General features: G+C 38.6%; 2 protein-coding genes across 2 annotated transcripts; both read right to left on the bottom strand.

The window, feature by feature from the left end:
• Positions 1–7429: 7429 nt before the first annotated feature.
• On the bottom strand, positions 7430–8657 carry LOC101132032 (keratin-associated protein 4-9-like). Its single transcript, XM_055388161.2, has one exon. It carries the CDS (start codon positions 8609–8611, stop codon positions 7979–7981), a length of 633 nt encoding a protein of 210 aa, XP_055244136.1. The 5' UTR covers positions 8612–8657; the 3' UTR covers positions 7430–7978.
• Positions 8658–13377: 4720 nt separating this feature from the next.
• Positions 13378–14568, bottom strand: LOC101137823 (keratin-associated protein 4-2). The gene has a single exon (XM_019026649.4). It carries the CDS (start codon positions 14520–14522, stop codon positions 13797–13799), a length of 726 nt encoding a protein of 241 aa, XP_018882194.3. The 5' UTR covers positions 14523–14568; the 3' UTR covers positions 13378–13796.
• Positions 14569–26153: the final 11585 nt, after the last annotated feature.

Raw genomic sequence — 26153 nt, 5'->3', positions numbered from 1 at the left:
AACTAACACAGAAACAGAATACCAAATACAACATGTTCTCACTCATACATGGGAGTTGAACTTTGAGAACACATGGACACAGAGAGGACAGCAACACATATCAGGGGCTGTTGGGGGGTGGGGAATGAGAGGAGGGAATTTAGAGGATGGGTCAATAGGTGCAGCAAACCACCAAGGCACACATACACCTATGTAACAAACCTGCACGTTCTCCTGCATGTGTATTTCATTTTTTTTTAGAAGAGAAAGAAAAGAAGGAAAGCAAGCAAGCAAGCAAGCAAGAAAGCAAGCAAGCAAGCGGCAAGAAAGAAAGAAGGAAGGAAGGAAGGAAGGAAAGAAAGAAAGAAAGAAAGAAAGAAAGAAAGAAAGAAAGAAAGAAAGAAAGAAAGAGAAAGAAAGAAAGAAAGAAAGAAAAGAAGAGCCTTAAGGTCAACCTACAAGCTACAGAGTTCCTAAGTTCTCTTTTTTCTCTATTTTGTTTTCTGCCTGCTTTAAATCTGCTGTTATTTTTCTATTAAGATCAAAACCACCGTTTGGATACAACAGGCTTTTTGTTTGCAAGCTGGTGAATTTGTATTTATCTCATGGCTAAAGTTCTGAAGTAAAAGCTATAGGATTTCTGTGTGTGTGTGTGTATGTATTTAAAAGGCCTTTATAATTTTTATAATTTTATGTTTAATTGGCAATTAAATCCATTTTGATTTCCCTCTAGCACCACCAGACTTTTTCTCTCTGTACCTTATGATATAATTTTGCTCTTGATTTTTGCCTGAGTTGTTTCCTTTAACATGCAAGCTTAAGGCTATTTAGCTGACAACTCCCTAGGGAAGTAAAACAGGTTAAGAATTTGAAAGCCTAAGATAGGAGAAAAAAGCTCCTTAAGTATCTATACGATGTACTTCTATCAGCATGCCTACTATGTCTATATATTTATGTGATGTGTACACAACGTCTCGCTACTGAAAATATATAAAAGAGTTCTAATTAATTGGCTTAAGATAAAAAGCACTTGAATCTAATACTTTATCAGGAAAAAAGAAAAGACTAGTTGAATGCTTTCTGAAGTTTATGTAACTTAAGTAAAATCTTTAATAAATAAGCTAGCTTTAAAATTATTGGTAAAGTAATATTAGACATGTCTTAAAAATTGCCAGCATGCGTTTTTGTTTGCATTTATTAATCAAGCAATTTCGTGCTTATCCCTGTCAAATACCATAAGGTGTCAAAATTTGCCATGGAGTTCAAAACTGTAATAGAATGATCTTTGCTTGTATAATCTTTAATAAACAAGACATTGATATTGGTTTAATAAAAATAGTCACATCTTGAATTTACTAAGATTACTGTAACTTCTAATTTTGTGGTTTTGGTGGTCTAGTCCACAGGCAGTAAGATTTAGTTTGAGAATGAACTGTTATAATCTTTGTTTCAAAGGTAAACTATAAACTATGTTCCTCTCAATGTCTGTTCAGCCTGTGCCCAGGATTGAACAAGAACAGTTTGGAGGTTAGAAACAAGATGGAGTCAATTAGGTCAGATCTTTTTCACTGTCTCAGTTATAATTTTGCAATGGCAGTTCCATAACTTTAAATGATGACTATTGCAGTTTTCATAAATAATCTAGGTAACACTTCCTTTTTAAAAAGGTGAACAATTGTCATCTACTTCAATGCTTATTTAAAGATTATGTATAAAACAAGTTAAAAGGAACCAGGAAATCAGAGAGATGTAAAGAAAGGTATAAAAATAAAGAGGATAAAGAGGGTTCTTTTTGGTAAGGAAGCTTAAAGAGAAATAATTTCATATGAGAAAGGATCTTGTATGGTAAATTTAGACCTAAAATAAAATGATTGTTTAAGAAAGATGGATGTTCAAAACAAACCAGAAAGTCCAAGCATATCATGAACAGTCTGTAAAAGTCATAATAAGAGGATTAAAAAAAAACACCAACAAACTTTTATATGATCAAGTTGTCTGTAATTAAAGGGAAATTATAATAGTCTTCCTGAAGATTGGGCTTCATGTAAAAAAAAAGCACTGATAAACAATACAGTTAGAGCGATGAAATTTTCTTAAGGCATTGATTTACTCTTAATAAATTATAAGAGATTTTAATTTTTTTAACCCAAAGTTCAACTATTTACTCGCTGTTTTCTCTCCCGTTCAACTTGTTTGCAGCTCATATAAGTTATTTTCCTTAAATTCTATTTGTTATGGTCTGATGCTAACAATGTTTTCTAAAAGTCTAAAGAAAATGTTTTCTTCCAAAGTAATATTCTGTGCAGTGTAGAAGGTCTTTTCTTTTGCCTTTGGGTAATTGACCTAACAGATTTTATGGCTTATTGAAACAATGCTATGCTGTTATTATTAATTTTTGATTTGCTCAGGAAAAAGTATCTGAGATAATTTTTTAAAATTAAGGTTATTACATCCATGTATATTTCTGTAGGTGCTTTGAAAGTACCTGTGACATTGAGTTACAGGCCTTTGACTCCTGGGTCTAAAAAGGACACCAAGGTCTGCTAAATCTTAAGCACTGACAGCAATTAAAACCTCATCTTCAGGCCTGGTAGAAGATGCCAATCAAAATAAACTGCATTCCTGAGACATAAGCCCAGGAGTAAAAGCTATTAAACTCCTCAAGGCTCAGGAACTACCACAGAAGAGGTAGGCATGTGAGATTGTAACGGCTGATTTTGAGAGACAAAATAAGTTCGGTTTCTCTACAAGTTAATAATTGATGTCAAAGGCACACTGATGCAATACCAGCATACGGGCCCCTCTGTCAGATTAAAAAGGTTTTCTTGAAGTGTTAACCGACCCCTTAATAAAGATTATAAAGGTTAAAAAAGGCTTATGGAAGCTGTATCTTATGGTCAAGATTAAAATTTTAAAGATTGTTTATAACATTTCAAAAAACAAATTTAATTGGCTTTATGCTGTTTTATTTGGGCTTAATGTTTGAAAATTGACTTATTTTATGATGACCTGTCATATCAAGGATTTTAAACTTTTGATATTTGGCAAAGTTTCCAGAATCAAATTACAAGTTGTGTATTTTTCTGACCTAGTTAATCCTTTAAGATATTAGTTTCCCTCAAGTCCAAAAATGAAATAAATGACTTATTTGGTATAAAAATTATACAGGAAGCATTGTCAAATATAAAATGGTGTTTGGTTTTCTTTGGGCTGTATTTGTATAAAAATGTTATTGGTATGTGCACCAAAATTATGGGAAACTCCTATAATTCTGATATGACATGGTGTACAATATCAGTAATAATTATAATTGTTATATAAAATTATCGTGTGCCACAGTGGTAACAAATTTTCTTGTCAATTGTGTCTTCGACTATGGCTGACCTAAAACTTTTTGTCACCCATAGACAATTGTTTTGTTTTAGTCCTTTTTAGAAGATGGTTTTATAATCAGCTATAAAACTCTAACACGCGTTCTTGAAGGCAAGTTTCTAATAACTTTGGAGATTGTGACATCAGAACGGAGGAAAAGCTTTCAGAACTCATGGAGAACTGAAATGTTCATGAATATCAAGCAGAACAGGAATTAACTGCATGAACTGAACTAACAGAAGAGCAACGTAATCTTTTTGACTTTTTGCTTAAAATGTTGCTGCTCCTTGTTTTCTTTTTTTCAGTCAAGGAAACTTTTATTTGAGCTGTTGTCAGCTTTTAACAAGTTAGTATACTCCTGTGAAAAATATTTGGAGCATATTTGTTTCTCTCTACCTGATTTTCCCCAGAATTGGAAACTATCTGTGAGTATTCTTAACTTATGGCAACACAGTTATTTGTGTAAGTGCAATAAGAATCTGTTTTCATGTGTAACAGGACACAATAAATTGGTCATTTTACCAAGGCTTTTACTCAAATGGTGTGCTCTTCTTAGAGGAATCAAACTTGACTTACGGAGCCAATAAAAGCCCCTTGGGAGAACTGGCCTCACACCTTGTCTACACAGTCCCTGTACGGGGTTCCTGACCTGTGGTAAGTAAAGCATGTCACTTTCTAACAGTTCCAGGAGCCCCAAGTTTATCTTGGAACCTCAAGAGGAGAGGAATTCACGCAACTCATAGGTATTTGATGGTACAAATCCATGGCTAGGCTAAGCTTTCCAAAAGTCTTATCCGAAATTCCTTCTATGGAACAAAGTTCTGATAGGGACAGGGGGCTGAGAAATTCTAGGCAGAAAAGCGTAGGTCTCTGACAAAACCCCACCTTCAAGCTGAAAAGCTTAAACCACGGCCCAAAGTGACAACTTATATCCCTGTTTTCCTGCTTGAAAGTTGCCTTTTTCTAAACCACTCATGGCTCCATCCTGTCCCATCCTATGCCTGTGAAGATGCCAGACTCAGCTGGCAGAGGCAAGAAGCAGCTGGACATTGGGAACTACAGCTGGACGTCAGAGAGAAGCAGCTTGATTCAGAGGGACAGCTTGATGGTGTAACCTTGGAGAAGAATCCGGCTGGATACAGCCTAACTTTGAGGAAGATTACCTACCCACCCCATCCTTTTTCAGCTCCCCTTTCTGCTAAGAGCCACTTTCATCAGCAACAAAATCCCCCACATTTACCATCCTTTGATTGGTTCATGTGACCTCACTTTTCCTGGACACAAGACAAGAGCTTGGGAGCCAGGAGAGCAGATACGAAAGACTGTCACACTGGCCCTCTGCCCTTGCTGGTGGAGGGCAGCTGCCTCACACAAAAAGGCAGAGGGCTCACTGAGCTGTTAACACTTAAGCCATCCATGGAAGGCAGAGTTAAAAGAACACTGTAACATGCCCTCTGGGGCTGTGGGGGTCGCAGGCACCCCCACCTAGATGCTGCTGTGGGGCCCACACAGAGTTTGCTCCTGCCGGTGGCCAAAAGCACTCACTTTGGCTCCTGCACTGATTCACCTGCATGCTTCCTCCCACAAGCAGGGGACTGCAGCAGGTCCCAGTGAGTGAAGTTTGATCCCACCGTGCTGCAGTGCCGATTCCAGCACACGTGCACTCCAGTTCCTGCCTCATTTGCTTGCATGCTCGCTCCTGCAAGGAGTTGAGAGTGGCAGGCTGAATAAATGAGGCACCCCGTCACAAGTCCCACAAAGGGGTCAGGGAAACATCCTGCTTCAGTTCCATCAAAGGCAATTTAAAAGCTTATGCAAAAAAAAGTATTACTATGGCTGTGCTGTATACAAATAATCAGGTCAAGTATAATAAAGAAAATCAGCTCTGCCATGATTTGTCTTTAGTAAAAATGGGAAATGGGAGAGAGAAGAATTATGTTTCAAAAAATGATAATACACCTTGTTGTTAGATTCTAGTCTTGCCTAATGTTTTTCCATTTTTATTATTTTCTACAGTTTCGACTGAATTCTAATTTTTCTTGGCTACACGTCTTCAAAAGATTGTTTTCAGTTTTTTTTCTTCTTCTTTCCCCCATTTTTCCTAATTTGGAGTCACTGAAAACTCATCTGTGCTTTTGTAAAGCCCTGCGAACTGGAGCTAGAGAATTTAAACTTCAGAAGAAAATACCAGCAACCTGTTTACATACATAAGCCACTTTCATACCTGCCTACTGATGTATGGGCTTCAGAGTAATGTGGCCCATATTGATTTTCCAGGATTGTTCTTTTGTTTATTTTTGTTTTTCTCCCTTCCTCCCCCTATTTTCTCTTCATAGGACACGAAACTTCACAACCTGCTAAAAATGAACTTTCCTAATAACTCAGGAATTATCTGTCTAGGAATAAACAACCCTAGCCATGAGATATCAGATGAAACTTGAGACCAAAGACTGACTTTCTTCAAAAAGGCTTTCTCAAAAAGATTTTTAAGAAAAGGGGGGAAATTTGAAAGGAAAATAAACCTTGGGGCCCTGAAATCACTAAGGTAAAGGGGAAAGTCAAGCTGGGAACTGCTTAGGGCAAACCTGCCTCCCATTCTATTCACAGTCACCCCTCTGCTCACTGAGTTAAATGCATATCTGATTGCCTCCTTTGGAAAGGCTAATCAGAAACTCTAAAGAAAGCAACCATTTGTCTCTTATCTACCTATGACCTGGAAGCCCCTCCCCGCTTAGAGTTGTCCCGCCTTTTCCGGACGGAACCACTGTTCATCTTACATATGTTGATTGATGTCTCATGTCTCCCTAAAATGTATAAAACCAAGCTGTGCTCTGACCACTTTGGGCACATGTCTTCAGAACCTCCTGAGGCTGTGTCACAGGTGTACATCCCCAACCTTGGCAAAAAAACTTTCTAAATTAACTGAGAACTGTCTCTGATTTTGGGGATTCAGAAGGCTATACTGAATTGTCCCCTGTGTGAAGCCCAGCAGGAGCATTTCACAGCAGGTTCTTTTCACTTGAACCTTTGTGCATCAGCACCTAACTCTTTCGCAAGATAAGGGGTCCTACGGAATACCAGCAGACCCACCAGAGGGTTACAAGTTCCTGATACCTAGTACAACCTGGGAAAGAGAGCAAAAGCCCTTTATTCCTGGTGTAGCTTCCCCAATCTCTAGCCAATTTACACCAAAAGCCCAAGAAACTCCTAACTACAAATTCCTTCCTGGGGTGGGGTGTTTGGGAGGGTGGGCAGGGACTTCTCTGGGGTCCTGCATGCACAGCTAGGCTCAAGGTTCAGCTTCTAGTAACCTTTTCCTCATTTTAATAGTAAAAACAACCACAACAAGAAAAACACCCCAAGGCAGAGATTTCATATGCTAATGATACATGCGATGGGTGTTAGACCACGTGGATCCTGAGCACATGTGCCAACCGCATGTCTGCCTTTGCATACTTGACCTCACCAGTATTTTATGATTATGTATGTATAGCTCCCATAAAAGGAATTCCTCTTACAGCACTAGCTGCTGTCTCTCCCATTGAGCAGCCCACTCTGCCTCTCAAAGAGTACTTTTGCTTTGCAACAAATTTCTTCGCTTACTCTTACTTTGGATTTGCTCTCAAATTCTTTCGCACAGCAAATTCAAGAACCTGAACTGGTCCACCGACAACAAAATAACAAAATTCCCTTATATAACATTTGGAGTCTGCCTTAACTGACTTGAATCAAGATGGAATGCAGTAGGATGAGATGTGCCTTTTAAATTTGACACAGAAGAGTGAGGAGTATTACCATGATATCGTAAGTTCTAAAATCATGGATGAACTTACAAACAACAATACTGGGGCTTTACCTATCCCAAAGCATTCCATATATCAAATTGAAACAATCAAAAGCTTCTATTTTATTTTAGTTTATGCGTGACATTGGAGCAGTTTGGCACTATGAGTTCATCACTGAAGTCTTACTTTGGAATCATGCTTTGAGAATCCCCTTCTACTGCATTCCCACCTCACCCCCATGAATCAGTAAACTCAGTGAAAATTATCACAAAAAAATGCAAAAAACAATAAAAGATTTCTAAATGAAAAGTTTAATACAATATACTTTGTGAACACAATAAAGATAAAGAACTAATAAAATAGAAAAATTCTGGCAAACTTGAACAAACAGAGACAAAGAGAGAACAGGGAGAAAGCAGGAGAGCATGGGAGAGGCAGCCTCCTATCTTTCCAAGAGAAAAGAATGACTGAAAGGCTGACAGAGAAATAATATGTTTGAAAGGGAGATAGTGTCTACCTCACTGGGAAGGATATTCTGTAGGCTCAAAATGATTTAAAAAATGAGGAATTTAGAGGATTGGAATAATTTCTTAGCTAGTGGATTATAAATTATTTCATATTTGGTGCCATGACTGGAAGAGAAAGAAAGCAAGGGAGGGAGTTTAAAATGAACCAGAATGTTCTCACAGAGTCAGCGGGATGGTGATGGGCTCATTGGAAACATGAAGTCCACCCTGCTGAATGACATCAATCCCACTCCATGTGTCCTAATAGTCAGCACAGAAGAATGGTCCACAACTGTGGGCCTGCAGTGAAGGGAGAGATGAGCCAGGGCAGTGGGCTCAGCAGCAAGAGGAGGCGCAGCAGATGGGGCGGGGACAGGTGGAGATGACACAGGTTGGGCGATAGCAAGTGGTGTAGCAGGACACTCGGCCACAGACTGGACGCAGGCAGCAGCAGGGACGGCAGCAGCTGGATTCACAGCAAGAGGGGCGGCAGCAGCTGGAGATGCTGCAGCTGGGGTGGCAGCAGGTGGGCTGGCAGCACACAGACTGGCAGCACTGAGGCCTGCAGCAGCTGGACACACAGCAGCTGGGGCGACAGCAGCTGGAGATGCAGCAGCTGGGGCGACAGCAGCTGGAGATGCAGCATCTGGGGCGGCAGCAGGTGGGCTGGCAGCACACAGACTGGCAGCACTGGGGCTTGCAGCAGCTGGGCACACAGCAGCTGGGGCGGTAGCAGGTGGTCCTGCAGCAGGTGGTCTGACAGCAGCTGGGGCGGCAGCAGGTGGGCTGGCAGCACACAGACTGGCAGCACTGGGGCCTGCAGCAGCTGGACACACAGCAGCTGGGGTGACAGCAGGTGGTCCTGCAGCAGGTGGTCTCACAGCAGCTGGGGCGGCAGCAGGTCTCCTGGCAGAGGTCTTGGCCACAGCCTTGGTGAGAGCACACGGAGCCACAACAGGAGTTTACCATGGTGTCAGAGGGTGAAGGATCTAGTTGGGTTTCTAGGAGAGTGAAGTTCTTGTGTTTGGAAGTCTCCTGGACCTGTAGTCCCTTTATACCCTCCTAAAGGCCCATTGCCACCATGTCATTATTTCCTTGTTATTATTTACCTACTGGAAAAATTAATCATGTAATTACATAATTGTGTTTCCAGTTAAATACTCCAAAACAGAGAAAATAACCCATTTCCTTTTCCTGCAGTGCTCCTGTGTTTCCACTGGAAATGCTTGTCATATTTCTTCATTAGTGGGGGGTCACCTTTGTCCCTGGTCTATGCAGTGTCTTTTACTAAGCACTGGTCACAGGACTCTCTGACATTTTGTTTTTAAATGTGACTCTCCCTCCTACCTGCAGATTGCTGTCTGCAAATCATGGGGGATGAATTTTATAATGTGAATGTATCTTTTGTTGTCAAAGAATGTCCTGGTCAGGTGAAATGTTGTGAAGGAATTAGAAGGAAGCACTCATTTGGGGAAGGATGTCCCATCTGTAATGAGGATGACTCTGATCCCGTGTTTGCATCTCGGATGGTCGGGCAGATGGTCAGATCCCAACAAGTTCTAAACTCTGTCAGATCTTATTCCACAGCCTCCAGCAAAAGTACTTACCCATGACTCACTGCCTTTAAAGGGTAAAAACACATTTTGCTGTATGTCTTACAGTATATGCATTATGAGTAGGAAGTTTTGATTTATCTTTTTTTTTTTTTTTGACAGAGTCTCCCTCTGTCACCAAGCTGGAGTACAGTGGCATGATCTCTGCTCACTGCAACCTCCACCTCCTGGGTTCAAGCGATTCTTCTGCCTCAGCCTCCCGAGTAGGGAGGTTTGCGCCACCACACCCAGCTTACTTTTGTATTTTGAGTAGAGACAGGGTTTCACCATGTTAGCCGAGATGGTCTCGATCTCTTGACCCCGTGATCCACCTGCCTTGGCTTCCCAAAGTGTTGGGATTGCAGGCATGAGCCACTGCACCCAGCCTGATTAATCTTTGATCATCAAAATTGCATGATAGATTTTTCATTTACAAAAGCATTTGTTATATATAAAGAATATTTAGAATTATTAAGCCTTCAATAACATGCATCCAAGATGTTCTATTGGGTACTCTGGGTGTAGAAGAGACAAACCCTCATCTTTTTCTTGCGTATACTGTCATAAGACACATGGATAGCAAACAGAGTTTGGCAAAAATGAAAAGAATTACAATTATTTTCATTAAACAACTAAAATAAAAAATGTATAGTATGTGGATAAGTTCCATACACCCTCAGGGTATGTATACTTGTGAAGTATTGACTATGTAGCAGGCATTGTACCAAATATCTTACATTTGTTTCATTTTCATGCTTTAATACAACCTTATGAACTAGTTTATATTCTTATTAGTCTTTTAGGGGAATACTCAAAAGAAGCGTTAAAAAGTTAAAACAAACAAACAACCTGTCCAAGGTTAAAGAGAAAGTAAGCCTAATATGTCTTAGTGTAGCCAAGAAAGCCATAAAGAATACAATTTGCTAAGCTTGCTGAAACTGCTTCATCTTCTTGGAATGTTTCATCTTTTTTTGTCCACTCTGCAAACTCCTACTCATGTGTCAAGACCCAGTTAAAATATTTCCTCCTCAATAATATCTTTCCTGATAAGCTACCCCATTCATGTATCATGATTTCCTGCCTTGTGCTCCTAATTTGTTACATTCTCCTGTATCATAGTCATTTACTTCTGTCATTCCACCACGTGCAATGCAAATACCCTGAGGGCATGGGCTATGGCATTTATTCTTGTTACCATGATACTCAGCACAGAGAACACTGGTGGTAAATGTTTGTTGAGTGAAGGAAGGCTTTTTGATGACATAGAGGCATGTAAGGTCCTTTAAAAATGTATATATCTTTTGACTTCTGGATAAAAGAGAGGAAAATGTTCCAAACAAAGAGATCATAATTTCATTTCAGGAAGACTAAACTAATTTACGTGGTAGGTAACATGTCATCTGATAAATAACATATGTGGAAAGTTGTGAAAGTTAAGATTCAATTTATAGAATGAGACTTGTTTATAGATAACCAGGAATACAGTGTTGAACATGCATGCCTATATTCACACAATAAAAAGACAGGAAGGAAGTAAACGCCAAATGGTAGCACTGGTTCTCCTTCACCTCCTGACTTCCTCGTTTTACTGTTGTCGATTGAAATAACTATTATTTCCAGTTTGATATCAGTCAGCCAAAAATGTTTGTTGATCATCTGTTGTCTTAACTTAAATTCTACCCAATGCAAACCTTGAGAAAAAGACCTGGGTGCACATAATTTATTTGGGGGATGATCCCAGGAAGCACAAGTGAGGAAATGGCGAAAGTAAGACAGGAAAGGTAGAAAATCCCAAGAGTGTTTGTGTTAATGGTAGGACCTCCACTGTGGGCATCTGGGGATGAACCCCGGGGACAGGCCTGAGGCTGAAGACACTTGGCCACCATGATTGCACACCTATAAAATCCTGGAGAGTCAGCTGGGTATTAGTGTGAATCGCGAGATCAGATAAAATATGAACTTATACTAATCTATAGACTTTTTATACACTAGCAGTAATTCTCTCTAAAATTTAATGGAGAAAAATCACACACTGGGGCCTGTCGTGGGGTGGGGGGAGGGAGGAGGGATAGCACTAGGAGAAATACCTAATGTAAATGACGAGTTAATGGGTGCAGCACACCAACATGGCACATGTATACATATGTAACAAACCTGCACGTTGTGCACATGTACCCTGGAACTTAAAGTATAATAAAAAAAAAAGAAGCATGTACTCACAGTTCTCAAGAGTAAATAGAAAAATATGTAAATAAATCTGCCAAGCCTATGTGAAGGAAAATGTTAACATTTCCTGAAGGACATAAAATAATGTTTGAATGAATGTCAGAACAAGAGATGTGCAACGAAAGCCAAGTTTTCAAATAAATACATACATGTGTTATGCATGCATTTAATGAGGATGTATCTCAATTTGCAACATTAGGTATTGAATGGGATTGGCAAAGACCATGATTGGAAACTTACTTTTGTTCACATTGTCACATTCTTTTGTATTCTCTAAATGTTTAAAGAGCATATATTTGTGTATAAATGATCTAAACATCCTTAGAAAATAATAAATGTGATTTATATAAAATTCATAATTTTTTCTACAGATTCTGTTAAATATATTTTCTGCTATTATGTTTACATTCTTATTTCTTTCAGGAACTAAAATATTAAAAGTACATTTCAGTCAGTCATTCGAGCTCTCAAATTAGCTATCATGAATTTCAAATTGTTTTGGGGGACAGGCTGGGTTCCCCAGGAAGCAGACACTGAGATGGAGAGCAATATGCAGGAGGTTTATTGAAGCATGCTCTTGGGATTAACACTGGGGAAATGAGGGGAGGGGAAGGGGAGGGGAGGGAAAGGGAAAGGGAAGGGCAAGGGAAGGGAAGGGAAGGGAAGGGAAGGGAAGGGAAGGGAAGGGAAGGGAAGGGATGGGAAGGGAAGGGAAAGGGAAGGGAAGTGAGAGAAAGATCAAGTTTGACACTGGGATAAATCAAACTGCAGGGCAATCTCCGTGGAATTCTCAGATGAACCTATAGGGAGTTCTGGAGATGAGATGACCCATTAGAGGCGTCCCTAGTTGGGGAGAAATGTGGGTCTTTACAGTTTCATCCTAAAAAGAGGGCATGACTTTGGACGAAAAGAAAAAAAATCAGTCTCCAGCATACCTGTGAGTTTTCACTAGGCCTGCTTCCTTCATTTCCATCACCTGCCTGGCCATGAAGGTGGCCCTCTCTACATGGCAGCATGAACTCCCCATTGAAACTCTGCCAGTCAGAATGAAGCAGATCCACTGTGTTTGTGTTAAGGATTCATTACACATGACTCAGTAGAAAATACATGGACTTTGCTAAACCACCTATTACCTGCTTTTACTGGAAAAAAAAAGAAATTGAAATACAGTGTTTTAAAAGAGCACAGCTCTGTGCACAATAGTAAAGACATGGAATCAGTCTAGGTGCCCATCAACAGTGCATTGGATAAAGAACATGTGACATTTTCACACCGTGGAATACTACACAGCCATAAAAAAGAATGAAATTTTGTCCTTTGCAGCAACATGGATATGGCTGGAGGACATTATCTTAAGCAAATTATTCCAGGAACAGAAAACCAAATATTGCATGTTGTCACTTACAAATGGGAGCTAAACATTGGATACACATGGACACAAAGATGAGAACAATTGGGGACTCCAAAAAGGGGGAGAGAGGGAGAGAGGAAGGGCTAAAAATGACCCACTGCTCAGTACCTGGTGACAGAATCATTTGTAGCCCAAACCTCAGCATCACACAACATGTAACAAATATGAACATGTACTCTTTGATTCTAAAATAAAAGTTGAAATTATTTTTTAAAAGATAATGAGTTGTGATCAATCTTTCAAAACGTTTCCCCTGTTGTTATATTCATGGATATTTCATGACTTCAGCTTCACTCTTTTTGTCTAAAGACTACAAAATGACTAATTGATTTGCCTAAGCCTGAAAACACTTTTCTAGAAAAAAACTAGGCAGTGATCGATGTCAGTTGACCTCTGTTAGAAGGTTGACTAATCTGTGCTGTGAGCCCTACAGGTGTAGTTAAATGTAATCACCCAGGACCCAAATATAAAACCCTTTTTAAAAAGAGAATAAGAATCATATTCAATTTTCAGTGCCAATAGAATAGAGGTTTATTTTGGTACATGGAAATAACAAAAATGTTTGCAAAAGACTTTAAGAGAGAGACTTCACTGGACTTCAAGGTTGGAGGCATTAAGATCCGTGGCCCTACAAATGAGGGAGGCAATCTTCAAATTCCTTAGGCATGATGAATAAATGTCCTGAAGTCAAAGAGGTGGGGGGATGTTGGAGGACAATTTGTCAATTTATTAGGAGATTGTCAATGAATTCCTTTGGAAGGAAGGGAGTTTGGACAAAAGGTAGAATGCAAATACAGAATTTCTAAGGATGAGATTTGCTTATGGGACCCAGATCAATTCTCTTGAACAGTCCGCATGTTTGCAATGAGAGCCTTCATCTGTAGGAAAGGACGTAATAAGGAAGTGGTGTGTTCACAGCAGAGATTTAGCAGCAAGAGGAGGCACAGCACAAGGGGCGGGGGCAGGTGGAGATGACACAGGTTGGGCGATAGCAAGTGGTGTGGCAGGAGACTCGGCCACAGACTGGACGCAGGCAGCAGCAGGGGCGGCAGCAGCTGGATTCACAGCAAGAGGGGCGGCAGCTGCTGGAGATGCAGCAGCTGGGGCAGCAGCAGGTGGGCTGGCAGCACACAGACTGGCAGCACCGGGGTCTGCAGCAGCTGGACACACAACAGCTGGGGCGGCAGCAGGTGGTCCTGCAGCAGGTGGTCTGACAGCAGCTGGGGCGGCAGCAGGTGGGCTGGCAGCACACAGACTGGCAGCACCGGGGTCTGCAGCAGCTGGACACACAACAGCTGGGGCGGCAGCAGGTGGTCCTGCAGCAGGTGGTCTGACAGCAGCTGGGGCGGCAGCAGGTGGGCTGGCAGCACACAGACTGGCAGCACCGGGGTCTGCAGCAGCTGGACACACAGCAGCTGGGGCGGCAGCAGGTGGTCCTACAGCAGGTGGTCTGACAGCAGCTGGGGCGGCAGCAGGTGGGCTGACAGCACACAGACTGGCAGCACCGGGGTCTGCAGCAGCTGGACACACAGCAGCTGGGGCGGCAGCAGGTGGTCCTGCAGCAGGGGGTCTGGCAGCAGCTGGGGCGGCAGCAGTTCTCCAGGCCACAGCCCTGGTCAGAGCACACAGAGCCACAACAGGAGTTGACCATGGTGTCAGAGGGTGGAGGTTCTCGGTGGGTTTCCAGGAGAGTGAGTGTTCTGAGTTTGATCTCTCCTTGTTCTCTCTTTTGCTTTTTATACCCTGCTGAGAACCACTATGACCATGTGAATAATCTTGTGGTTTGCACATTACTAATAGAGAATCAGTTGTTTTTTAGTAAATTAGATAGTTGTGCTTATCTGGTAAATATTTCTATAAATAGAAAAGGCAACATTTCCTTTTCCTGTTGTATTCTGAGCTATCCAATTTGGTTAAGCCAAGTGAATCAGCTCTCATTCTCCTTCCTTCATCTGATGTGTCTTCTGATGTGCAGACCCATTACATGACATTGTTTGATTGGATTTCATAAGTTAATTCTTTATTTATTTGACTCCTGGATAATAAGTTGAAAATAGATTTTATGATGACTAAATCTCCTCTGCTCTCAAAGAGGTTAAAAATAAATTACATAGAATGCTGGTAGGAAAATGTGATGAAAGATTCATCTTTGGGGGTTGATAGGAGGTAACTTGTGTATAATAAGGAACACTGTGATTCCTTTGAATTTTGTGGCTGGTCAGTGAGATATAAAAGATCCCACTGAAATTCCTGTTTCATGTTATTGACTCTATTCAGCTTGAAACAGATATAATGCAATGATTCATTGCTTTAAAAGTAAAAATACATTGGCATGATAGGTCCCTTTATAAATTATTGTTGGCATGTTCTTCAGAGATGTGGATCATAAGGAACACTTTTGTTCTATTTTGTTGGTAAGTCAAGATACCCACTGAATGTGTTTAACTGAAGTGTTATTGAAAGTAGATTTTCTCATACTCGAAAGCTGTTTTTTCTCACAATGTATGTTGGAGATATTTTGCTTGATACATGGAGAAAAGAAACAAAGGATCAAGTTTAATTTCTGTCCTACAGAAGCTTAAACAAGACAAATAAGAAACGTGTATAGGAAAGAGTTTAGCAACTATTTAGAGAATGGTGTGATTAGTGAACAAAATAACAATTATGTATTTAATCTGTACACTTCCAATGAAAGATGAAACAATACTAATAGTTATAATTTTTTGAGTGCTTACTATGTGTCAGGAATTTTCTGAGTCCTCTATAATTGTTATCTTGTTTATACTTCATAAGTATTCTACTATGTAGACACAATTTTTCTAAATTCTTTACATCCAAGGTACTTGAGGCCCAGATAGATTGAAGTCACACAGTCTGTAATAGGGAAAGGGCATCTCTCCTAGAGTGTTCAAGGAACATTTTGCGCAGGAACATTTTGCAATTAAATCCCTCCTGATATTTAAAAACAATTATTCATAATTAAAAAGATGCAAGGTATGTTCTCACTCCTAAGTGGGAGTTGAGCAATGAGATCACATGGACACAGGGAGGGGAACATCACACACTGGAGCCTGTCGCGGGTGAGGGACAAGGGGAGGGAGAGCATTAGGACAAATACCTGATGCATGTCGGGCTTAAAACCCAGATGACGGATTGATAGGTGCAGCAAACCATCATGGCATATGTATAACTATGTAACAGACCTGCATGTTCTGCACATGTATCCCAAAACTTAAAGTAAAATAAAAAAAAAAAGATGCATGGTAAGAAACCATCATAAACAAAGTAAAAACACAAATGACTAAATAATAAAAAAAGGACTAGCAATTAATATCACGGACAAAGGGTTAATAGTATATAAAAGACTTCTGAGACTGGACACGGTGGCTCACACCTGTAATCCCAGCACTTTGGGATGCCAAGGCAGGCGGATTGTTTGAGGTTAGGAATTTGAGGCCAACTTGGTTAACTTGGCAAAACCCCATCTCTACCAAAAAAACACAAAAAAGCAAAAAAAAAAAAAAAAATGGCGAGGTGGCATGCATCTGTGGTCTGTGGTCCCAGCTACTCAGGAAGCTAAGTTGGGAGGATTGCTTGAGCCCAGGAGGCGGAGGTTGCAGTGAGCCAAGATTGCACCACTGCACTCCAGCCTGGGTGACAGAAGAAGAAGAAAAAAAGACTTCTGGAAATAGATAGAAAACAGACCAACAGCCTAATGGGAAAATGAAATGCAAATATTTTACCACCATATAAATATACTCAATCTCATGCGTAGTAAGAGAAATGAAATAATATGGTACGATACTTCTCACCTGTTAGATTATCAAAAATTCAAAATCTGACAGCATTCTCTGGAAGTGAGATGATGTGAAAATAGGCATGCTCGTATTTGTCTTGTGAAGGTTTGGCAATAACTAGCAGCATTATTCTTTGACTCAGCTATCCCAATTCCATAAAATATCTCAAAGATACTCAGGTAAATATATGAAAGATATTGCACAAGACGATTCATAACAATTCTATTTGGGAAAAAAACTAAAAACTACAACAACACTGGATACAACCCAGGTGTCCTTCAATAGGGTACTGGTGAATAAACTGTGGTGCCTTCCCATGATGGAGTACTATGCAGCTGTCAAAAGGAATAAGGAGTGTCTCTATAGGCTGCTATAAATTAATCTCCAGTAGATATTGTTAGGAGATGATAAAGCAGTGGAGAAAAATGTGTACAATTCTTCTACAACAATGTTTTAAAAATCCAGGATATAAATATTGAAAGTATATTTGCTTACACTTTAAAAAATGACAGAAGAATAGAGAGAGAGGAGATGAGAAAACAGGAAAGAGGGACTTCTGTCAAAACATCAAATTGTGCATTTTAAGTACATGCAGTTTATTTATTATATGTCAATTGTAATTTAATGTAGCTGAAAAACAAAGAAAAAAATAATGGAAGAATCAACTACATTTGGTTTCGTTGTTGTTGTTGTTGTTGTTGTTGTTGTTGTTGTTTGAGACGGAGTCTCACTTTGTCACCCAGGCTGGAGTGCAGTGGAGCGATCTTGGCTCACTGCAACCTCCACCTCCTGTGTTCAAGCAATTCTCTGCCTCAGCCTCCTGAGTAACTGGGATTACAGGCACCCACCACCACGCCCGGTTAATTTTTGTATTTTTAATAGACATGGGGTTTCACCATCTTGGCCAGGCTGGTCTTGAACACCTGACCTCATGATTCACCTGCCTTAGCCTCGCAAAAGTGCTGAGATTACAGGCATGAGCCACCGCACCCAGCCCATGTTTGTTTTTTAAAAATTGACCTATAGAGGATGGAGGGAATAGAATAGAGAAGATAGAAACAGACACTAGATTATTTTTGAATGTATCTTTTTCTGTAGCTTGGACTTTGCATCCATGTAGATATTTTACATACTTATAAAAATATTAAATTTTAAAAATCTCTCAAAATCACGAAAACCACCACCACAACAATGGAATCTAACTGTATATCCAGGAATAACTTCAGAGAAAGTAACTATCCCAAGGCCAAAATGTTTTTTTCAAAAACCTGTTAAGTTTGTTTGCAATAACTACACTGTTGTTATTAGTATTGGCAATATTATTCCAAGATTGTTGTGCAAGCATTATGTAATAAAGAAAATGAGTAATTACATCAAGGAACTGTTATTTTTGGCAAGGAATAAAAGAGATTTAGGAAAAAGATATGAGGTTAAGTAAAAATCCTGTAATTATCAGTAGAAACGCTGATGTACTTTATCTTTTAAGCAAATATTTTCTAGTTGTGGACACTGAAAAAGTGGAGAGAAAATAATCAATTTAGTAATACTCATCATTTTTACATTTCAATCTTTCGTCCCAAATGCCATATTCACTACAAGGAACAGGGGTTCCTTGGAGAAATGGCTGAATATAAGTGTGGGTAAGGAAATATACAAATGAACCTGGAATATCTTATTATATATATAAAAAAAAATCTACTAGATTCACGTCAAAAGTAGCCAGAGACCAACTTGAAGTTTGTTATTTGAGCACCAATGGGGATATGAACTGGAACCCACAGGTTCATATTGACAGGAGTTAAAAAAAATACTTTGGTCAGCTTTGAATGATGTTCCATTAGCAAGATTAACCAAGAAAAGAGGAGAAAAAATCTAAATAACCTCACTAAGAAATGAAATGCGAGCTATTACAACTGACACCCCACAAATACAAAAGATCATTCAAGGCTACTATGAACACCTTTATGCACATAAACTAGAAAACCTAGAAGAGATGGATAAATTCAGGGAAAAATACAACCCTCTTAACTTAAATCGAGAAGAATTAGATACCCTGAACAGACCAATAACAACCAGTGAGATTGAATGGTAATTAAAAAATTACCAACAAAAAAAAGTCCAGGACTAGGCAGATTCACAGCAGAATTCTACTAGACATTCAAAGGAGAATTGGTAACAATCCTCTTGACACTATTCCACAAGATAGACAATTAAGGAATCCTCCCTAATTCATTCTATGAAGCCAGCATCACCCTAATACCAAAACCAGAAAATGACATAACCAAAAAAGAAAACTACAGACCAATATCCTTGATGAATATAGATGCTAAAATCCTTAACAAAATACTAGCTAACTGAATCCAACAACATATCAAAAAGATAATCCACCATAATCAAGTGGGTTTCATACCAGGGATGCAGGGATGGTTTAACATATGCAAGTCAATAACTGTGATACACCACATAAACAAAATTAAAAACAACAATCACATAACCATCTCAATAGATGCAGAAAAAACATTTGACAAAATCCAGCATCCTTTTATTATTAAAACCCTCAGCAAAATCAGCATACAGGGGACATACCTTAATGTAATAAAAGCCATCTATGACAAACCCACAGCCAACATAATACTGAATGGGGAAATGTTGAAAGCATTACCTCTGAGAACAGGAACAAGACAAGGGTGCCCACTCTCACCACTCTTCTTCAACATAGTACTGGAAGCCCTAGCCAGAGCAGTCAGACAAGAGAAAGAAATAAAGGGCATCCAAATCAGTAAAGAGGAAGTCAAACTGTCCCTGTTTGCTGACAGTATGGTTGTTTACGTTGAAAACTCTAAGGATTCCTCCAGAAAGCTCCTAGAACTGATGAAAGAATTCAGCAAAATTTCCAGATATAAGATTGATGTACACAAATCACCAGCTCTTCTATACACCAACAGTGACCAAATGGAGAATCAAATCAAGAAGTCAACCCCTTTAACAATAGCTGGAAAAAAAAATACTTAGGAATATACTTAACAAAGGAGTCAAAAGACCTTTACAAGGAAAGCTACAAAACACTGTTGAAAGAAATCATAGACGATAGAAACAAATGGAAACACATCCAATGCTCATGGATGAGTAGAATCAATATTGTGAAAATGATCATACTGCCAAAAGCAGCCTACAAATTCAATGCCATCCCCATCAAAATACCACCATCATTCTTCACAGAGTTGGAAAAAACAATTCTAAAATTCATATGGGACCAAAAAAGAGCCCACATAACCAAAGCAAGACTAAGCAAAAAGAACAAATCTGGAGGGATCACACTATCTGATTTCAAACTACATTCCAAGGCCATAGTCACCAAAACAGTGTGGTACTGGTATAAAAATAGGCACATGGATCAATGGAACAGAATAGAGAACCCAGAAATAAACTCAAATACTTACAGCCAACTGATCTTCGACAAAGCAAACAAAAACATAAAATAATATTCTTATTAATTTTTCTCCACAGTTTCTCTCATTAATTCCATAGTGGATTAGAGTATTTGATTATTGGCTTGTCTTATTTTTATTCTTATATTAACTGTAGCTTCTGTATGTGAAGTTTTATCTCTATATTTATGTGTTGATTGTAGCCTTTAGCATAATACTTTTTCCTACTTTGTCTTCTGTAATGCTTTTTGTGTAAGTCTAACTTGTGGGATAGAAGAATTGTGGCCCCTGCTTTCTTCCATTTGCATTTTCATATATGTATCTCTGTCTTTACCTTTTCACTTTTAACCTTCTGATGCTTGTTGATTCACTTGTGTCTCTTTATAGACAGCATAATGCTGAGCTTTCCTTTTCATAAGCCAATCTGAAAATCTTTTTTTAAAGTCAGTTGAGCCTATTATATGTATGGATATAATCAATATGCTTAACTTTAATTATGTCATTTTTATTATACTTATATATAATAATGATATATAATAAGTTATCTTCTATATTTGTTAAATATTTCTCTCACCTGTCTCTTTATCTTTCTATCTCTCTGTCTTTCACTTTTAAAATTCTAATCTTTCACCTTTTAAATTCTCTCTCTTTCTCAGTATGCCTTTTGGTATTTAGGAATGTTTGTATTTTGTACTAATGGTTACCTTTATATACCTCATGAGCTCTATTTTTTAGCTACTGTCAGTTGATTCTCTGCTTACAGAAATATTGAAATTATCTAGTTACCTCTTTATTCCTCACTCCCTGAGCATGAGATTTGAATTCCTGGTTAATATCTATAAGGCAATCAGCAAACTTCTACTTTATATATTTGCTCTCCTTTTCCTTCCTGTTTTGGTAGTTGTGCTGTATCGACATTGTCAGTACATAGCTGTTATGTATCACACTTCCTCTCTTAGGCTTATCGTTCATTCTGTTCTTAGTTCCAAAGGATATATATCGATCCAGACCTCATGTAGATGTCCTTCCAGTATCTTTAGTCATCTGATTTTATGAAGTTCACTTGTTAATAAATTCTTCAGGATACACCCATGGTGGAGAACATTCACTGGGTTTTTTCATGTTTATAATAGTTTGTTTGTGGCCTTTATACCTGAAGTTCAGTTTGGCTGAATTTAAAATCTTTGCCTCACATTTTCTTTCCTTGAGCGTTACTCTATTATCTTCCGACATTTTCATCAAAATGTGTGAAAACAAGCTTGTTTTATTTCCTTCTAGTTGACATGGACATTTTGCCTGGATGTTCAAATGATTATTTTTCTTTAAATAATTATTATGTTTTTCTTTAAAATTCAAGGTTTTTATAACATTATGTCTCAATTTTGACCATTATGAGCTTATTTTTCCAGAAGGGGTAGCTATACTTATAACAGATAAAACAAACTTAAAATCAACAACAGTAAAAACAGAGAAAGGAGGTCATTATATAATAATAAAGGGATCAATTCGGCAAGAACATATAACAATTCTAAATATACATATTAGTAAGAGAGTGAGCTTAGCAAATTTGAAAGTCCCTTTGCTACCTGTCCTTTTTTGTGCTCTGCTGAAGCAGCTGTGACCATGTCCGGGATCATTTCCTACTTTATTTTCTTATGGAGATGTTGGGGCTCAGAAAACAAAACCCCAAAATATGATTCTTTGGTACCTTGATTGGGGAATTGTGGGGAACAGCAGCTATAAGCAGAGGTTTTCTCTGAGGTTCCCGTATCTGCCTGAAGACATCCAGGAAAGATATATAACAGGAAAAGAGGCTAAATGTTGACATCACCCCAGAGAGGCTTTGCCTGAAAGACTTTACCTACATAGCAAGACAGCCTTTGTTCACCATACATTTCTTTCCCTCACCTTCCCATAGCTTGTGGACACCTCCCCTGAGAATCCCCAAGACCCTATTCTGATGCTATACAAACTTCAATCATTGGCCCTTCTTCAAGTCTTATAGTTTGTGAGGATCTGCACATGCATGTAATAAATTTGTATGCCTTTTCTCCTGTTGATCAGTCTGCTGTCACTTTTTTCCAGAGACTCAAATTCTCAGATCTAGAGAGTAGAGGGAAGTTTAAAACACACCTATACACTATACACGAAATTAGATCATTACGTTTTTCTGGTTAAATATTTTAAGATGAAGGAAAATATTATTTCCCTTTCCTAATGTGTTAAGATTTTTCAATCTGGACTTTCTCACAGAATTATCTTGCCTATTTCTTTGTCTACTGTGTCTTCTCAAGATGGCCCATCACATGGATTCAGTCACTGGTATGTACCTGTGATCTGTGCATCACGCCATGATCCTGTTTGGGCAAATTGTTCTCATGATGCCAAGATCTCTTTTGATGTCAAAGAGAAGCAGAATTAGAGTAGGGAAATAAAAAGAAACAAGCTCATCTTTCTGAGTTAGTTACCGGTGAGCAATGAGGAAGACATATCCTATTTGTGAGTCATAAATTCTCATTAGATAGTGGACTCTCTAGACTTCTTCAAAGTATGCACCAGGTATCATTTCCTTTATTCAATTTGAAACTGTTAACAACGACTCGTTGTTTTAAAATATGAAAAGGCATTTGGAGCTACTCTGAATAAACTCTCACTGGCCTAATATGGGACTTGGGCACCAAAATGAATATTGGCAGTAATAGATTACAACCCATCAAATAAAATTAAGGATTGATGAGTCCATATTGATATGAATTAAATGGAGAAGTTAAAAAAAGGAAGATGAGAAAGTTATCCATGACAGTAGAATGTCAATGAGTAGATGTAGAAGGAATAAAGGAGCTTCAAATCACCATTTACAGCCATTATAATAAAACTTGATCAAGTGAATATCATCAATGAATGCTATAACTATTGGGTGGAAGTTTGATGGGGAGCAGGATATTTGCACACTTCAAAATATTTTCCCAATAACTGTTTATTAATTTCAAAGGGAAAATGTTAACTTTACTGTGAAGAAACTTGAGAACATACCCTTCATCACAGGATCAAAGTTAGCAGCATTAATAATGGTCAAACTAGCATGTGTCTCCTGAAGTCACACACTGAAAGGACACATTACTTATGCAATATTTCTGTTAAAATGCAAAACCTGAATATAAGCATGAGGAAACATCAGATAACCTCAGACTAAGAAATACTCCACATAATGACTGGCCTGCTATCTTCAAAAATATTAGCACCATCTAATATAAAGACAGTCTGAGCAAGTATTTCAGGTCCAAATAAAGTAAGGAGATATGATAGCTAAATGCAATGTATGAACATGGATAAAAATTGCTCTATAGGATATATTGGAAAATGGCAACATTTGGATATAGCATGTATATTAGGTAATAATATTGCATCAACATTCAGTTTAATTGATATCTTTACTGTGGTTATACATGAAAATGTCCTTAGTCTTAGGACATAAGTCTATCTCTATCCATGTCATCTCTCTAGAGAGAGAGAGAAATCAAATGTGGCCAAATGTTAAATCTAGGTGAAGACTATATGGCATAAAGAATTCTTTACTCTTATAACTATTCTGTAAGTTTGAAATGTTTTCAAAAATGAAAAAAGTTTAAAAATAAAATGAATTAGGATTGAAAAAGTATTTTTTCTTTGGCGTCTTAAAAGAAAAATTTAGGCAAATTAAATTTAACAGATTTTAATTCATCAAAGAATAATTCATGAATTGGGAAGCTCCCAGACCAGCACAAGTTCGGAGCAACTCCTTGGCTTCCATTTGGTTAAATAACATTTATGGATAGAAAAAGGAAAGTGATTTGAGTAGTTGCAACTGAGACCATATGATGTTCTACTAAATATCTGAAGATTAAGATGAAGAATTGAGTTATGATCACATACCTCAATTATTAAAAGTAGCCCTAATCTAAAAAAAAGAAAAAAAGAAAAAAAAAAAGGAAAAGGAAAGTGATGTACAGAAAACCAAAGTGAGGGACAGAAATAGCTGGGCTGGTTAGAGCTCAACGTTTGCTTTAGTTGAACATGGTTTAAACATATGACCTCTGTGATTGACCAGAACTGGGCTGCTGTGGACTTGGATACTTGTTGGAAAGGTAGGTTACAGTTTGTTTACATATCCAGTTAGGTTACAGTTTACTATGCATGGAGAAACGTTTATGCCAAATCTAAAATATGTAAAGAGGCAGCTTTAGGCTAAACTTAATTTAACAATTGTTAGTATAATAAGAGTGAGGAGTTTGGGTCTTTTGGAGGAAATGCTGAAGTATACAATAAAATTTACTTCATAGGAGCATCTACTATAAAAACCCTTTAAAAATATTTCTAACACAGTAAATCTTTCATCTCCTTGGGTCTCTGAAAATAAAGAACTTCTGGCAATGTAGCTGACTGAGTTGATACTGACAGACCCACTTCCTGGTATGAGTAAGTATAAATTCTTCAAAGACTTTTTAAAAAATTCAATCGTAGTTGAACTTGAGAAAAGTAAAGAAAAATTCTCATTTGTCAGAAACTAAGAGGGAACTCAAATGGCAAACACTAGCTGATGTCCTACGGCCTGTGGGAAGGTTTGGCATCCAGTTAGATGCCCTCAGAACTGGAGGCTGGTGGTTAAAACTCAGGCAGGTACAAGAAATGGGACCTGAAACTATCACCAGGCAGGATCTAGGAAGTAAGACCCTTATATAAAGTTTACATTCTTAAGAACGCTGTTTGGGCAGATTGTTCTCATGATGCCAAGATCCCTTTGATGTCAAAAGAGAAGAATGTAAACTTAAGGTTTACATTCTGAAAGCATTCTTGTGCATAAGATGGAGACAAGAAAACCTTAGTCTGCCTACAGGAATTTTATGTGGTAATAAAGTCATGAACAACTAAACCATGCAATATCACCAAGCTTCTTAATTCACACTGTATGCATAGCGGAGGAACCTCAAGGTGAGAAACTGCTGATACTAAACAGTGCATGTCCTTGAAATAATCAGAAACAAAAGCAAAAGGAATAGCACACAGAAAGAACACCCCAAAAAGAAAAAAATATAAAAATAAAAAAGCATTAAGCACAAGGAAAAATAAACCTCTAAGAAACCATACACAGATTGCATGGGATCCCCCACAGGGGTCAATTTCTGCATAAGATAAATGCATAGGCAAATATTACAAAATATGTAAGAAAATAATTTATCATGAGTAGTATAGTAGACACAGGAAAAGGGAATATAACCCCTGGGAATTGAGATAACTGAAAATTCTGAAGGAGACTATATATAAATGGGTTTAAAAGGTAAACAAAAAATGGAAATCGGGGGGTTGGAGGCAAGGGGAGGGAGAGCATTAGGACAAATACCTAATGCATGTGGGGGTTAAAACCTAGATGATGGGCAGGGTGCAGTGGCTCATGCCTGTAATCCCAGCACTTTGGGAGGCTGAGATGGGCGGATCACGAGGTCAGGAGATCGAGACCATCCTGGCAAACATGGTGAAACCCCATCTGTACTAAAAATACAAAAATTATCTGGGCATGGCTGTGTGCACCTATAGTCCCAGCCACTTGGAAGGCTGAAGTGGGAGAACTGCTTGAACCCAGGAAGTGGAGGTTGTGGTGAGCTGAGATCGGGCCACTGCACTCCAGCCTGGTGATAGAGCAAGACTCTGTCTCAAAAAAACAAAACAAAAACAAAAAAAACACCTAGGCGATGGGTTGATGAGTGCAGCAAACCACCATGGCACGTGTATACCTATGTAACAAACCTGCACGTTCTGCACATGTATCTCAGAACTTAAAGTATATTAAATAAAAATTTAAAAATGAAAATCATAATGAAGAAATAGAATATAGAAAATGACTGATTTGGAAAAGAACAATGTAGAATTACCCTTTGTTGGGACCATCCTTCCTATCACTTTCCTTTTACTTGAAGCCTTTCTTTTGTTTTTTGTTTTTGTTTTTATTTTTATTTTTTGAAACAGAGTCTCGCTCTGTCGCCCAGCCTGGAGTGCAGTAGTGCAATCTCAGCTCACTGCAAC

This window comes from Gorilla gorilla, chromosome 4 (assembly GCF_029281585.2).
Source record: "Gorilla gorilla gorilla isolate KB3781 chromosome 4, NHGRI_mGorGor1-v2.1_pri, whole genome shotgun sequence".
Lineage (NCBI taxonomy): Eukaryota > Metazoa > Chordata > Mammalia > Primates > Hominidae > Gorilla > Gorilla gorilla.
Note: the sequence above shows the minus strand (reverse complement) of the source record. Positions and strands in the feature narration are given on the sequence as shown.

What these genes read in the sequence shown, in the direction of transcription:
- LOC101132032 (XM_055388161.2), bottom strand. Translation starts at nt 8,611, where the DNA reads ATGGTAAACTCCTGTTGTGGCTCCGTGTGCTCTCACCAAGGCTGTGGC.
- LOC101137823 (XM_019026649.4), bottom strand. Translation starts at nt 14,522, where the DNA reads ATGGTCAACTCCTGTTGTGGCTCTGTGTGCTCTGACCAGGGCTGTGGC.